The following is a 17946-nucleotide window of genomic DNA, read 5'->3' on the forward strand; positions in this document are numbered from 1 at the left end:
TATGTGATTCAGTCTGGGAATGGGCAAATAGCACACGTTAAATAAATGAAATATTTTAGGAAAACTAACACAAATCCAAGTATAAAAATAAATGTTACTGTGTTGAAAAAGACATTAGTGTCACATGTGTAAATACTGAATAGTTTCTCTGGTGTGAAAAGCTATAATAGTACATAAGATCCTAATGAGATAATTGACCATGTGAAATAGGAAGAAAGAGGCTAAAGGTGTAGGGAAAATGGGAAGGGTAGGTGAAAGGTAATAAGGGAAAAGAAAAAAATATGAGAAAATGAAAAAATAGAAATAAAGCGTTTGTAAATGGGGAGGGGAGGAGGGGGTGAAGGGAGGGCAGGGACAAGGGGAAAAAATGAGAACCAAGGACTGTCGTGTAAAGGTACAAGATCCCAGTAATGAATGTAACTCTACTGTATACCTGAAATATACCAATAAACTCAATAAAAGAAAAAAAAAAGACATTAGTGTCATTTTTGACATTACAAACCTGTAAAATCTAACTTATGCACAGAGGTTTAGTATGATGACTTTTAAGGCTGTCAAAATTACTGTATGCTGTTGTTCTCTTCACGCCTACAATAACTCCAGGTATCCATCTTCCTAGTCAGGGGTCCATACCCTAAGGTGCAAATATTCTGCCCTCTAATGAATGCATTTAGAAGGTGAAATCATTAGCAGTGCCTTGATGTTCTTGAGCAAGCAGAAACTCCCCAATTATGTAAAACTACACTATTCCTACAGAAAGACAGACTTCAGTACATTTACAGATGGAAGTGTCCTTAAATTTTTTAGTTCAATGACTGTTACATTATGACACATGGATAAATTCAGCAGGTTTTGAATAAAGTTTCTGCCCTCACCATCCCCAGAGCAATCATGATAGCTTTACCTGAACTAGTTTAAATTTAGGAACTCCATATAAGGTTAATTTAAGATAAAAATATAAAGATTCATGAGATTTTTTAAAAAACTTTTTAAGATATTTAATTATTCTCACTTCAACTTGTTAAAGATTAGAAAATTGGGAGCCCAAAGAGAGATAGTAATGTGGAAAATCACTCATCAACACTGTGGAAAAACTAGAGCTAGCCTTGCCTCCTTTAGCTTACCAAGAGTGTAAATCTTCATGTTCAACCTATTATCTCCTCTCCTATTTTCCACAAGATGAGAAAAGACGTGTACTGAAGGCACATACAAACGGCCAAAGAAAAGGAATGTTCCCCTAGGAAAACAACCTATTTAGGGTTTGGAACGGGCAAAATTGCATTGCTAAAACCCATCAGTATGGCTTAGATCTAAAAAAATTCCACCAGGAGAGATATTCAAATCCCAGTGTATGTTTGATTTCTCACTAAGCACAGATAGTACAAATAGAATGAGCCAATTCTGTAAAATTATCAATTTCCAAAATTATATTTCATTGTACTCTGTGCCGTTAACAGGAGTAAAAGTGACATCATTTTATTTTAGGTCATGCCAAACTAAGTCCGAGAAAAATAAAACTATTAAGAAAACCATACTGTGAGCTAGCATTAGACCTACATGCCCAAAACATAAAAATTTGAATTGTCCTGATTTTTCTAATACAGGATCAACTGACATTTACATTGTAAATGTAATCTGTAACTGGGAATCAGCTGCTTATAAAAGAATAAATTGAAATTAAACCATTTCTATCCCTGGAGTTAAGTTTATGTTCTCTGATCACTGAGAAATCTTTAAACACAATAACAAGCAATCAGACAAAGGGAGAAAATTTGACTATAGAATTTCAAGGTACATTTCTACAACTAAACTTATTAAAAACACACATAGAGAACTGAATTCCACACAAAAAAGCATATCTACTTAAATAAAAGAGAGGAAAGAAGGAGAAAAAGGATCAAATGATAAGTTAAAACTTCAATGAATGGGAACCAATCAGTTTGGCTATTTTGCAATAATAAACAGCAACAAGAAGAAGAAAGCTCCTTAGATACTATCTTCCATAGCTACATAGCTACATAGACACATTTACCATGTGAGAACAAGAGAACACATCCTAAAACAGGTGAGCCCATTCTTCTCTCTTCAACCTCCTTTTGCCCATCCCCTCCATATCTCTTCCCTTCTTCCACCATGTCTTATCTGGTTTTTCTCTCTTCTTCATTTTCCTTCCGGGCTTTTCATCCCTTAACCTGGACTTTGCCCACTCACTCCCTCAGTAGTGGTCACAATATTGATTGAAGTGGAAATTTTAGGTAATACAGTGGTGGAGGCTGGTCTGTCTGTCCCTGGATTGACTCCACTTAGACACAACCTGGGAAACCAAAGGCAGTTCCTCATTGCTCAGAACCTACACTGCTGAACCTGAAAAGAAATAATTAACAAGAGTACCTGCCTCAGCTGCCTCGTGAGTCAGTACCAATACAAAATAAAGCAATGTTACATATAAAACAACTAGTGATTATTATTACTCACGGAATGGTTTCCTATTCCTTGTATTAATTTTAACGTTGATTTTCACTGGTATATATACTCAATTTTTCTGTAATTCAAAGTCATCCTAAAGCAAAGAGACTGCCATTTTAGTCTATCATAATCTAGCTGTCATTACAAGAGTGATCTAGGTAATTTGTAACTAAAACCTTATCAGATCAGTGCTTTTACAGTTTAATGTAATGTTTAATGTTCATACTCAGAGACTCCAATTCCGCAGAAGTGACTGTGTGATTTTTCATAAACAGGAGTGCTGGATCTATTAGAAGCAGATAGATTGTTTCAGGAAAAGTACATTCCTCTCTTTAATACTCAGTTCACTTAACTGTGTACTTGTACAAACAAAAGATTATTATTGGAACTTAAGGTTCAACAGGAAATTCAAATCAGAATGACTTTGCAAGAAATGAATTATTTTTAACTGTAAAGAAGTAAATATTTAGAAGTGCTTTATTACTAATTTTTTTCATAACGCATATTTTCAGATATTTTCAGACTTCATTAGTCTTTAGCACTATCCAAAACCTGACAAGGTACCTTAATAAATAAAATTATTTTGATATATTGAGCTTATTAAGAAAGTAAATATAATGTTTTTTACATATACATTTGTTGAAAGTAATAAATAGCATGAACTATAACTAGCCACAATCCCCAAAGCAGTCCAGAGAAATCATAGTTTAGAATGAAAACCAATTCTACAACTAAAATTTGGGCTTATAAAGACCAGCCTACCTTGCTGTATGTAGTAATTACCGCACACAAATTTCCTCTTTTAACACAGCAGTTCCTTTGAAAGCTTACTATGTCCTAAACACTCAAATTCATGTGAAAAGGGATTATCAGAAATATTATATCACACATATAATTTCATTTAATTATGGATTTTATTAACTAGATCCTATTATAACCCTCATCTTTCACACATAATACAAAATACAAAAGATATTAAGAAAGCAATTTGCCCAATCTCATGCAGCTATTAATTGGTGATATCAAGTTTCAAAACAGACACCTTGACCCTGAGTCAAGCTTTCAACTTTCCTGGTTTGTTTTTTCCCATTTCCTGGTTCATCAGTAATCACAATAAACTGTGCGCGTATGCACACACACACACACACACACACACACACACACACACACACGTCTCTTACAACCAGCACAGAAATAGTTTACTAAATATGTATTTTCTGCCTTTTACCCTCCCAGCTCCTTGGCACAGTTGGTGTAAACAGAGCTTAGAAAAACGAAGTGAATGCATCCTAGAAGTAGCAGAAAACATGTCAGCAGGGTTGCTGATCACAACAACAAAGCTCACAGGGATGCAAACAAATTTACATTTGTGTAAGAGTCAGAATGTGTGGCTGTGGCTGTTAGACCAAACCTTGCAGAGATTTTCCAGACTGCATCATGTATAATGAAATGTGGATGTAATTTTTCTGCCTACTGATGTTACACAGAGTACAAAGACCTTGTGCAGAATCAGTCAGTTCTCAACAATGAGGTTGCACTTTGTGGTAGCATCTGTCACCTCCCTGATCACGAGGTTGATTCCGTTGAGGTGTTATTCTTTTCTTCCTTGGAGTATCAGGTGAACTGCCTCAAATAATGTGTTCTCATTTGAAGTCAATCTTCCCATTGGAAAGAAAGTCAGTGCTGGGTTAAGTACACGTGCAAGTGAGCCTTTGCTGCGGGACTAATGGAAAAGCTCTGGTAGTGCACAGGCTGCTCGTTATGCGCTTGCTCTCAAAAGTAACAAGTGCTGTGTGTTCCAGTGCAAATGCTCCTGTTAGTGTGGGAAGAGAACTGACAAAAATAAGGGGCGAAGTACAATACACCCCAAATGAAAAAGGCAATGGAAAAGCTGGAAAGGCTAATGAAAAATTGTTTGTAAACTATATTTTATTTGTAAATAATGGAATATATCAATTTTATCACATTAAGAAGAATATTATGATTAAAATCAGTGTGATTATCCTTTAAGATTCAGTACAAACTTGACATGCTTCATTTCATAATTGGCATTATTTAGTTGATTATTTAGTAACTAAGCTTAAGGCAAACATGTAAAAGTAACAAGATATCATAGATTCTTCTTCCTTAATCTCTAATGATGTAAATAGAAAAAGCCAAAAAAAAAGTAAGATCATAAAATAACCAAAAAAGGATATAATCTCACATAATAAACATTTACAAGGTACAACCAGAGAAATAAGATGTAGTGAGATGTGCTAGGTTCCATTCCTCTCTACCTTGCCACCCAAGCCAACACATAAACACTTAAGTAGTAATAGAAAAGGAGAGTCATCAAAAAAAGTAGCAAGTCTCACCCTGTTTACCCCAATGTGGATAAAAAGTATGTGAAGGGGAGTGAGAGGAACATGTTTGAAGTCTATTTAAAGCCTCTAGATACCCACCAATTTGATCTTAGCATAACAGATAAAATTTGTAGGTGTGCCTGACAGAGAGACCATGCTTGAATTCAGGTCAATGAGGCTTGATATTTAATAAATCTAGGAAAAAAGCAAGACTGAACATTTCAAGAAGAGACTAATAATTCCCAGTTCTATGTTCTTCCTCCTGCCTTTAAGATGCCAGGATACAGAAATAATAACACCCAAGTCCAAATGGTAGCTCCAAAGGAAAGACGGCCTGCTCTCAGCACATGAACGGGGTGGGCAGGGGACTGTCTTAGTATTACTACAAAAGGCAGAGGTTATCAACAAAGCCATCCACAATAAGCATGGAAAAGTAAGATACAAAGGAATGACACAGCAGCTGGTTATAACAGCAAACTAAAATCCAAGATTATAACATGCAAAAGATGGTGAAATAAGAGAATAATCTGGTCAACACCTATATTATAACAGTAAGAAAATTCCTCAAAAATCTTTTGGCTACAAAAGAAGCTATGAAAATCAGCTTTTGGTTGAGCAAAGTTAATTTCAAAAATCAAAGAAAAATATGTCAAAAATACTGAAGGGAAATTATTAGATAGTCATCTAGTATTGAATTAGATCTTGAAAGGGGAAAAAAAACCAAACAGAAAAAAATTGAAGATGTTAAATATGCTTCGTATTGTATCAGTGCTAATTTTCCTGAGTTTAATCATTGTACTATATTATGTAAGAGATGTTCTTATTTGGGTAAATATACGCAGAAGAATGTATTAGTCACAATGCTTATTATTATTTCAGAGTCTTTCAGAAGAAAAAGTTCTCCATACTTGTGTTAAAGTGGTAAAGCATATCATGTACCCAGGAGTTTCTATTAAAATAAAAAGCTATCCAAAGGCGTCAAAGAAAAACTTAACAGCTTTTAAGAAGTACTTCCTTAAAAAAAGAAAATGATAGAGTAAACTATAAACAGGTGAAAAAGAAAATCATTGCCTATATGACAATCTTAAAATTAATTAATTAATCTTAATATAATTAATTACAATAAACACAAAACATTAATTATAATAAACACAAAAGTAAATAAAATCTAGTTGAAATAACCAAGGAAAACATAATATATTATTTCAAGAAGACACAAAGAAAATGGATTTCTTAGCAAGAGAAAGCCCAATGGAACCATTAAAGTATACAAAAGCAAAATATTTTCCTGCAAACATGAAGGAATCTATTCTGTCTGTAGAAAAAGAAATCTACCATTTAAAGAATACTGAATTACTGACATTGAAACCCAGTCTTTATTGAATTACTGAATTTCAAGGACTAAGAAAAAGTTTTTCAAATAATCAAGTAGGAAAGAAACTTGTCATATTCAAGACAGAAGGTGTGGTAAAAAATTAGCATGGTTTTATATTACCTTACAACAGAATTCAGAGCTAGAAAATAGCAAATCAGTATGCACAAGGTTAAAGAAGACCCAGGGCTATTACTCTCAGCCCACTTGTAATTCAAATATAATGTAGCAGACATTTTCAAACATGAAAGATCTCATGTAATAGACCTACCATGAACACTACCTGAAGGGAAAAAACTATTTGACAATTATTTCAATCGAACAAAATTCAAATGGAACAACTATGAAGAAGGAGTAGCCCGCACCATATTGAGGGTAGGGAGAGAAATGTATTCAAAGTACGAAGGAATGGAAATTATGATACATTAAATAAATCTAGCTAATGTGTCAATCAATGATATAGATAAAAGATCGACATTATCAAGAGTTACATAATGAAACTTTCTGCTGAGGAATCAAAATAAAAGGCTCAAGATAAGGAATTCATAGGGAAAATGTCAATACTGAGCATTCATTCCATATGAATTTTCACACACACGTGAAATGAAAGAAATATTGACAAAATAATAAATCCTATCACAGGGTGTCTTCAATAATATCAAGATTGGTACATGGTTTAAAAATATAAACAAATTATTCTTCATATTTTCTAATAAAGATTTGGTACTGTGGAAAACTAAAAGTTATAGGGAAGAGGGAAGGGGGAAGGGAGGCTAGGGAAATGGGGAAAAAATAAGAGCCAAGATATGTCATGTGAAGTTATAAGATACCAATGATGAATGTAACTGTATTGTATACCTAAAATGTATGAATATTCAGTTTATAATCTAAAAGATGTTAAAAAGAAAACTAAAAGGCATTGTTACTAATGACCCCAATTGCCTATTGTTTATTCATGTTTTTCCTTAATTTTTAAAGAAATATTTGTAAAAATCATATAATGCATAAAAGTGTATATTGTTTTGATCTACAAAAGCATGATTTCATAGATTTCAACTTGGTAATATTTTATGGTACAAAACTACTTATCAAAAATATACAATTTCCTTCAGTTTCACTATAATTTTTGCCAAATTCAGCACATCTATCTATATGTTTAAATGTACCAGTAGAGAAGTGTAAGTCTATTTTACAAAATTATTGCCTTTTCCTTCAAATCTACTCATCCTCCAGAGTTGTTTTTATTTTTACTTATAATACAAACAGATATTTAAAAAGAAGATCACTGAAGTTAATGAAGTTTATTTTAAGGGTAGCAGTAAGATTTGGGGGGGGTTGGCCTTTTTGTATTTTTATTGCTTAAATTTCTCAAAATGAAGATGAAACATTTTGAAAATCACTGAAGACACTGAGGACACCACCAATAGCAAAAATAAGAGGTTAAGTTTAAAATGCATAGAACCAGTGATTTTTCTAGCCTGCCTCTTAGATCTTCAGTTGGTTTCTTTGGAAGTTGAAGCACATGTCTTGCTGGTGACAATAAGAGGAGTATGTCCCTTGACAATTAGTTGTTGAACCAGATCTTTTTATGTGTTCAAGAATATGGTCACTGTTTGATAAAATACATTCATTGAGGTTGGAAACTGAATGCAAAAACATAATTTCTCCTCCAACTGTACTAAATAGCACCACTCATACACCAATGTACCGGTTAGATGTGTTCAATCTCAGACCCTACCCTGAACACACTGAATCACAATCTTCATTTTAATGAGTTCCCCATGGAATCTGTGTATGTACAAAAATCAGAGAAGCACTGCTTTGTGAGATCTACCAGCTTCATTTTCCAACTAGGATGATGAGCATTAGCTTTCATAAAGTTACAGAGATTAACTCTTCACTGGTTTTGTAGAAAGGAAAAAAATGTGGGTTTTGTTGGTGTTGTCTTTTGTATGTGTGTTGTTTGTATGCCCATTTGAAACTCCTTATGCCACAGTTCTGAGGTGCATTGTGCAGGCTACTATGGGCCATCACTGGTGTGGATGGACAGCCCCGCATTTATAAACTTTTTAGAGTAATACCAGGGGATGCCAAGGAAATAGACACAAAACCTGAAGGCTTAGGCTAAGAAGGGAAGCTTTTTTCATTGGAGTGTTTATCTTTTAGAGTAAGATTGTAAAGAACAAGGGAAACGATAGAGTTAACCATTATCTGCAATGAATAAAATAGCATTAACTTCAAGATTTCTAAGCATATTTGATTCTTTCTCTGAACTGTCTAAAGATGGCTGATAAGCTATGTTATCTAAGAAAGGCACATTCTGCCTGGTCGTATCAATACATTCACTTTCTGAAATTTCAGAAGCAGCTCTGGGTAATGGCCGAGCAGCTGCACTTCTTGATCGAGGATGAGAGGATGAAAGGCAGTTGGAGCTCTTTTTAATAGTGCTAGAAAGTGGTAAATTTGCTGTTGAAGGTCTCTGTAATTTCTGGCCTGAAACAAAAAGAACAAAATCAAATAAACTGTGAAAATCCTAAGAGATCATTCAACAATGCAAAATTCCAAGCTTCTGAATATAGAGCAGTTGAAGTTCATGCAAAAATGTTTATGGAAAAATCAATTTGACTGTCATATTTTCTAGCTAATATAATTTGTTAATCTCAAATTCTTTCTCCAGTGACATAAAGAATATTTTGAAATAATTTCCCAATTGTTTGCATTCAAAAAACACAAATTAATTTTAATATTTACTAAATAAAAAATATGTAAAACCAGTTAACTTCAGCCAAACTCACTACATTCTCTTACAGTCTATCCCAAGGCCACATGCTATGATGTTTCCTAAATTCTAGAAGAATACCACATTGTGCCTTACAAATATTTTTTAGAAAGCCAATAGGGTAAAAATCATGCCACTTCCCAGTGAAGCAATTTACTTGGTGATATGTCACTTATTTTATAACTTAGAACTATGAAGATGAGTTAGGATAGTATGCAAAATCTGTGTGCATTTTTAGAAAAAAATGCAAGCTTTAAGAGAATGAGATCACATCGATAATTTTTCTAAATATAAGTTCATTCTCTATTGCTTTACAAGGTACCTTAGTATAATAGTTGCAAGAGCTCAGCTCTGTCAGGTTATTATACTGTTCTTACATTGTTGTTACAGGTTATTACATGGTACTAACTCAGTCATTACTTTATCTTGATTTCTTTCAAGGACCAGGTAAATTTGTCTCTTCAACATGTTGCTATTTTTTTTCAAAATGAGAAAAGTAAATTTTTTCAAATCTTGCACAAAACTAATTTATAATTTTGGATTTCTTATAGAAGATTATTTACTAAAAGACCAATTGAAATTTGAAGGAACAAATGCAATTTTTCAGGGCACAGGTGTACTTTTACATGTAGCAAGTCTTTATAATTCATATAAAATATTTAAATTAAACTTATATAATGTCTAATTCTGTTGCTTTTCTTAACACAAACTGGCTTTGTATAGAATAATGGATTCTTTAAAGAGGTGTAATTCTCATTATCATAAAATTATGATTTTACTAAATATGATATGCTCATACATGATATGATGCCCAATCTAATGACTCACAGGAAAATGTGAAATGCAAAGCAGTGGGTACAGGCAGTTGCCCTCTATGAAATATTCATTGGCTACTGAATGTCTTTTGTTTTTTAAAAAATCTACTTCAAATGTAATTAACATATCAAGAAGCAATATGCAATTACTTAAATAAGTAAAGCTGACTACAATGAGTCCCAAGGGACACCAATTTAAATGAATTTTGCAGAAATCAACATTTGAAATATTTTTGTTGGAATAAAATTATAAATAAAATTAGATTCTGACCCTTTGTGTTCATTTAAGCTTTGAAACAATTCTGAAGAAAAATAACAAAGAAAAGCATGCCTATATGTTATTATCCATATATCCTTAAGAAATATTTTGATACCTACAATTTGGAAGTGGTTTCCTCTTTTATCTATAATACTCAAAGGGTCAATATTTTATGTGTTGCCATCAAGGAAAGCAAGCCTGTCCCTCCTCCAAAATGAAGCTGCAGTGGAGGAACAGCAGAATGACTAGCCTGTGGGTAAAACTCAAAGGTGCTGGATCTGCAGGGGACACCACACTCTTGTTTCTGTGTCTTACTTTTCCTCACTGCTGTGCCAAAATACCTGACATCCAAAGTTAAAGTTGGAAGGTTTATTTCAGCTCACAGTTTATAGAGGTTTCGGTTTATAGTTGGCTGACTCCAAGGCAGGCCTTGTAGAGGAGAATCAGTTCATGGTGAGCAGAAGGCAGGAAGGCAGCAAAGTAGTGAAGTAGTAAGCAAGTGATAACAGCAACCCTCCTTCTGTCCCTTATAATTTATCCAGGCTACCCACCCTTAGAGCAAGTAGCACTCATACCACTGTGTGGCAGCCTTAATCCTAGCATCACATCTTGAACCCAAGCATCACGCACACTAGATCTGAAAAGTCACACCTATGACCTCATGAGGCATTAGGGGGACATCTAGATACAAGCCATAACACCCTATTATGATACATCTCACCCAGGGTAAAATTAAGAGGGGCTTAGAACAGTTATTAAAGTAAAATAAACAACTAAAAGAAGGTGTTGTTAGTAAGAACTGGACTTCTTCCACTGCAGAAAAATATGAAGTGAGAGAAATTTAAAATAACTTAGATGCCCTTCAGAAAACTCTAGAGTACAACTCTTGCTGAACTCTTACAACAACATCTGGTTGCTACAATATTTGAAGCTAATTGATCCCAACTGAGAGAAAGAATACACAGAGAATGTGTCAGGCTTATACTTAGCATACAACAGACACATCATCTTTCTCACTAGAAATATGCTCAAGTATATTTTAATGTAACCAAAACATAGAAACAAAGGAAACACAATTTTGTCCCTGGTCTCATTTATTTGTTGTTTATTTGGGCAGGTATATCTTTCTCTCTAATAATCAGAAAACCTATTGTTGCTAAAGTGAAGTTTTGACACAACCAGTCTTGAGGTGATAATCCCATAATAAAAACAATGTAATCTGTTAATTATAAACATAAGAAATTACTTTTGGAATAACTTGACCCTTCATTGGTAGTGTAAACTTGAAAATGATTTAAACTGATCCCAGGGCTGGGGATTTAGCTCAGTGCTTCCACTGCCTGCCTTGCAAGAGCAAAGTCCCAAGTTCAATCCCCAGTACCAAAAATAAATAAATAAATAAATGAACTGATCCCAGTTGCACTCTAAATATAATGAAATGAATTTAACTTGGTGTTTGCTAAGAATACATTTTCTGTGATTACTAATTAAACATGCCAACACTGGGAAGAAAAACTCATAAAATTTGAAGAAATATCATAACATTCTTTGGGGTAATATTTTAGTAACAAATAATATTCTTATGAAAGGACCCAATATTCTGATCCTGAAGAAACTGCATGATATTATTGTCTACTGACATTCTCGTTGTGTAAAGTGCTGAGATAAATGCATTTTATTAGTGTTTTAGAGACATGGAAGAAAACTTTATAGAGTGGCATGGCTGAGTAAAAAGGAAAAAAAAAACACTAACTAGGTAAAAAGTTGTATTATTGCCTCATTTCAGTGAATTAGAAATCAATTCATGACCTGGCATGATTACTCATATCTCCCTAGTAAGATTAGTAAATGAAAACTATAATGCCTGAAACATCCTCCAACTTTGGAAACTTGTGATTAATACTCAATCCAATTCAATTATAAAAATCATTTGTTAGCTCCTAAAACTGCCAATTACTGTGTCATGATCAGGGTATTCAAAAGTGAGTGAAACACTAACCCTACCCTCCAAACAAACACACACATGTACTCTCTCTCTCTCTCTCTCTCTCTCTCTTTCTGTCTCTCTCTCTCCTACTTCATTCATTCAGAAATACTTACTGAGCACTTAGCATACAGTAGCTCCTGTTATATCACTAACAATGCACTAATGAATAAGACAGGTACTTTCTATCAGTAAAAATTACATAGGATTCTGTGAGACAGTGAAAGAGAGTGACTCAACAGAGAAGTATTATTCAGGGTGGTCTAAAAGACTCTTTAAGGAGATAACATTTGGAGTGAGGCTAATTGGAAAGAACCAGTCATACAAAGAAGCATCTGAGGATAAAATCGGAGGTTGCAGAGCAGAAAGAGCGAATTCTAAGGAGAAGAATTAGGAGTATGGCCTACCTAAAAACAGATAGCCATCAGCATGGCTGCACTGGGGAAGAAGCAGCAGTGAAGAAAGATGAGCATCCAGCTCAGCTATTGCTGCGTGATGCATGGGCAAGAACAGATATGTATGTTTTTTTCTACCTTCTATGAGAAGTTACGGGAGTTCTTCAGGCAGCAGAATGACATACTATTCATGGTTTAAAGCTATGAAAGGTATAACTTACTCCTTATAAACTACAAATATAAATAATATTATGACTATAAATAAATATAAACAACTTACTCCAAGACAATGAACAGTAGAATTAGATAGCTTGGCAACATTTTGGGGGAGGGAGAAAATTAAAATTAGAAGGCAAGTGACAGACGATGGACAACTGGCTTGGGCTCACCTTGAATAGTACACATAGGAGTGGTTGTTAGATTTGGCCTGAATTTTGGAGCTAAAATCATCAGGACTTACAAATGAGTAGGTTGTATTGAATATGAATCAAGTTCACTCCCAGGTTTGGGGCCTAAACAATGGATGGTGGGGCTATTTACAGCAACAGGAAGATTGAGTGTAGAATTAGGTATGTTTTTCCTGGGGATGGAGAAACTCAGTGGACTTGCTGTTAAAACACCTAATGATTTCAAAGCTATTGCATTTTAAGAGTGACAAACATTAAATTAGAATTCTTTTATATACTGGCATCAGTTCAGAACATAGGATTTCTATAATTTGTACCATAGTTAGGAACACTTTGCTTTATTTCAGGCCACTACCTCGGTCCAGGAAGCTATTTCCCAACTCCCCTAACTGATGTCTACTATTACTTTTTAAAGACTCAACTGAAATATCACATTAGTCTCTAACATCTTGCATATCTACACTTTTCAAGGGCTAAGTCATTATTTTATCATTTCTTTTCCTAAAACGCTGCATGTGTATCTGTTATATTATGCCTATGATATACCATCATTAAATTACTTATCAATTTCCAAAAGTATATTATTTATGCTCCACTTTACAAAGCTTATCATAATATATATGGTATACTTTATGTATTTGCCTATCCATATAGTAATTTCTCAAAACATGAATATCAATTGTCTATATCACGTTACAGAGAATTGTTGAAAAATGCAAATTTTCAGGCCTTATCCAAGCCTATATTAGTTTAATACAGAAATCTGCATTATAACAAGCTTCACAGATGATTATGCTCACAATGATGTTTGAGAATCTCTGCACAGAAGTCTTTGGCCGTACTTTGTATCATTAATGTCAGGCAGTGCCTGGCCTAAAGCAAGTACTCCAACAAATGTTCTTCATAGTAATTACTGTGTTTGATTTATCTGTCCAAAATGATACTTAAAGCAATTGGCTACTTATTTATAAAGATTTGTCTCAGTAACAAATTTCAAATAGCATGAATTTATTTTCAACAATATTCAACAGTTCTTTCTGACTGCCTCCAAAATAAGCAACCAGAATTTCTGAAGCTGCTGTAGAATTTTATGTAAGAATAGACATCTAATTATAGAGCTAAAAAACATTTATCATAAATGGGTGGTTTTCTGGTGAAAAACTTTATATTTGACAGATTCTCAACATAAGTGCAAATAGAAAGGATCTCAGCTAGCCAAGGAAATTTAATCATGATGTTTAGGGAAAAAGAGATATATAAATCTTATATATGTACAGGAACAAATCATGTGTAATTGAATTACTGGCTTGAAGAGAGGCTATAAACCAAGGTAAATAACCCACTTTTTTCAAGTATTCCTACTAGATTGAGTCCCCAGGGAATTAAATTTCCTCATCCTTTCTTACCAGGGCCTAGCACAAAGCTAACAGACTCAACATGTATGCTGGCTTGCCTTAATTAAGCTATGTAATGCAACGTTATATACAAAATGCAACAGAAAACAAATGTACTAAAGCAGGTAGAAAGGAATGAGTACTGACTTAATAATACTAGTGATATACACAATAGAAAAATATTACAGTTGTTATTCAACATCCCTATAAAGTTATCTTAGAGAAAACTGTTCAATTACTTTGGCTGTAGAGTGGAGTTAATGAACTGAAATTAAAATCCTACGGTTACCACATATGGCATTAAGTTTAGAAGTGAGCTACCTCATCACTTTTTCAAGTAACAGTTTAATCCCAGCTATTCGTTTTATATATGGCTACACCCAATAGTAATATGAATCAAGTGAAAGAATATGCAATCTGATATAAATACATAACTTCTGGAGTAGGTAATGAAATGGAGTGTGCATTCTATGAGGTCTGCTCACAACACAGCATATCCCAAACTAAGTTTTAAGAATATTGTACCTTAACACATCATTATAAAATTAAATACAACTATAATTCATGTTTTTGAGTGGAACAATAAGTAAATATAGTGGCATTTTGGCTTTTTGGATGCAGAAAAAAAATCAGAAACATTTAGTTAAAATAAGCTAACATTCAGGTGTCTAATAAATAAACTAGCGTCTGAAAACAAACTTGTAAAACTAGTGAAGCAGCAATATGTCACTGTTCCCCCATAGCCCACCTCACCTTTCTGCTGCTCTGCACGTGGTGATGTATGCTGGGCCCTCTGTAGAGGCTGCAGGGCAGCCGTGTCAGCAGCATGTGCACTCAGGCTACTATCTGGGATCCATTCTCTGTCTCCTGCAGTGGAAAAAGATAAAACCATATGAAGTATAAAATGAGGCAAATCCATGATGTTGGTTTATTATATTTATTACCTCACTGAACAATACTCAGCTGAACTAAGTAATGCGTATAACAGTGAGATATAAAATATACAACCTCATGGCTACTCAATAAAAAACATTGAATTTCTATTTTGATGAAAAAATGATAAATCTCTCAACAATTAAAAATCCTTGACCTAACAGCTTCACTGTTGAGCTCTGTCATTTAAAGTACTAACTAAAGCAAATTCTTCTCAATTTTTTTTTATTTGAAGTACACTTTGTAATTCATTCTATGATGCCAATGTTACCATGATATCAAAGCCAAACAAACTTCATCACAAAAAACTATAGAGGAATATTTTATAAAATGAGTGAAGAACTCCTCAACAAAATGCTAAAGAACAAAATCAGCAATATCTTGTAATAATTACATCCTGACCAAGTAGGATTTACTCCTGGAATGTAGGGATGAGTTACCCTACAAGATTCCATCAGTGCAATATAACATAGGAATTGAATAAAAGGAAAAATATGAAAATCTCAAGTGATGCAGAAAAAGCATCTGACAAAATTCAATACAAAATTCCCTACAATGTGGTATAGAGGAAAACCACCTGTACAACATAAAAGTCACATATGAAATGCCACAACAAGTAGACTCAATGGTAAATGACTGAAAATTTTCCTGGAGCAAGGAGAGATGCTTACTTTTACCACTTCTACTGAAAATAGTACTAAAGGTTCTAGCCAAAAAAATTTAAACAAGGAAAAGGAAAAAAGTAAGCCAAATCCAAAAAGAACACATAAATCATCTCTTTGAAGATGATATAGTTTAATATAAGGAAATCCCCCAAAATTCCATTAAAAATAGAACTAATAAATTAACACAGCAAAATAGCAGGATAGAAAGTCACTAGGCAAAAATCAGCTGTATTTTTTATACTAGAAATGAATGTTCCAAAATGTAAATTAAGGAAACAATTCCATTTATATTACAGCAAACTGAGCAACATAATTAAGAATTAACCAAGGATACAAAAGATATAAAAAATTAAACATAGAAAACATTATTGAAAAAAAATTTTAAAAGACATAAATGAATAGAAATATACCTTACGGTCATGGATTGTAAGATTTTAGTGTTCGGATGCAAACAGGGCCCAAAACAATTTGCAAATTCAATGCAATCACTATTAAGAGCCCATGGTATTTTTTGAAGAATTAGAAAAAGCCATCCTAATATGAAATCGTAAGTCACCCTGAAGAATCACAATAAACTTGAAAAAAATAAAGCATATTTGAAGGGTAATACACCTCCTGAACTTAAAACTTAACTACACAGAAACAGTCATCAAAAGAGTACAGAACTGGCTAATGGAAGAGAACACATATCCCAGCAGTAAGCCTACACTCACGTGATAAAAATTTTTGTTTTTGTTTAGGTAGAAAATTGAATATATTTATGAATAACGTGACAGTTTAAATCTTTATATATTGTAGAACGACTAAAGCAAGCTAACATATGTTTTACTTCACCAACTTTTATGTGTGTGTTTATAAGAATATTTAAAATCTTCTCAAATTATTTTTGACAAGAGTACCAGATTATGCAAAGGATAAAGGGCAGTCTTTTCAATAAATCATGCTAGAAAACTTGATATATCTATAAGAAAATTAATGAATGTGAAACTTCATCTAATACTATGTATAAAACTTAACTAAAAAATTGATCCATGTAATGTAAGACCCAAAAGCTATAAAACTTTTAGAATAAAATTTAGGGCAAATAGTTTAGAACGGTGGATTTAGAAATAGCTTCACATATTTTTTTAAAAGGCAGAGGAAGCAAAATAGAAAACAGAAAAATTAAACTGTATGAGAGGTCAAAAACTAATTTCCCATCAAATAATGCTAGCATTACACCTAAAAGGCAATTCACAGAATGAAAGAAAAATATTTTAGATCATATATAAGGGATTACTATCCAGCATACAATAAATCTCAAGAACAACAACTCACTAATATGAGCCAAAGCCTAGAACAGACATAATTCCAAAGAATATATACATATTGCTAATAAGCAATTCAAAGATGCTCAACATCACTAACCATTAAAGAAAAACAAATCTATATGCCAACAATATACCACTCAGAGAAGGAAAACAGAAAATAACAAATGTTGCCAAGGATGTAGAGCAACTGGAAAGAACTCATGTGCACTACTAGTCGGACTGTAAAATGTTATAATGATTTTGGGGGACAGGATGGAAGTTGTTAAAAAATTAAAAATCAAATTGCTAAATGACCCAACTGTTCTCTTTCTGGATATGAGCTCAAAAGAATTAACAGCAGGGTATTAAAGAAAAAACATTTTAAACTCATGTTCATAACAGCAACAGCATTATTCACAATAACTGAAATATGGAAGTAGCCCAAGTTTTCAGTGAAGGACTAATGAATAAGCAAAATGTGGTGACTGTAAAATTGAACATTGTCCTGCTTTTTAAGGAATTTTTTTTTTTAATTTTTGAAACATCTTTCTCCTTTAATAGTGACTTTAAAATTATATTCCATGGAGTCTTAAAGATGGTTGTATAGATGCATAAAGGAGGAGCTGGACAACAGAGTTTCAACATTCTATCCTCAATATTTATGTATTTTGTTTCAAAGAAGAAAGAAAATTCTCGTGCATGTTATAACATGAATGAAACTACTGAAAAACAATGCTGACGGAAATCAACCAGTCATGAAACAATAAATACGTATGATTCCACTTATTACTTATAATTTTCAAAGTAACAAAACCAGAAAGCAGCATGGTGCTCGATAGGGAC

General features: G+C 33.4%; 1 protein-coding gene across 1 annotated transcript in view; it reads right to left on the minus strand.

Moving 5' to 3' along the window:
- Positions 1 to 17946, minus strand: part of Zbbx (zinc finger B-box domain containing) — a 100574-nt gene that overhangs the window by 3158 nt on the left and 79470 nt on the right. The window contains 2 exon segments of the mRNA XM_010606684.2: positions 8422 to 8676; positions 14970 to 15083. Of these exon segments, the coding sequence (XP_010604986.2) occupies positions 8422 to 8676; positions 14970 to 15083 (369 nt within the window).

The sequence above is a fragment of the Fukomys damarensis genome, unplaced genomic scaffold (genome assembly GCF_012274545.1).
Source record: "Fukomys damarensis isolate Sample0158 unplaced genomic scaffold, DMR_v1.0_HiC HiC_scaffold_12, whole genome shotgun sequence".
In the NCBI taxonomy this organism is placed as follows: Eukaryota; Metazoa; Chordata; class Mammalia; order Rodentia; family Bathyergidae; genus Fukomys; species Fukomys damarensis.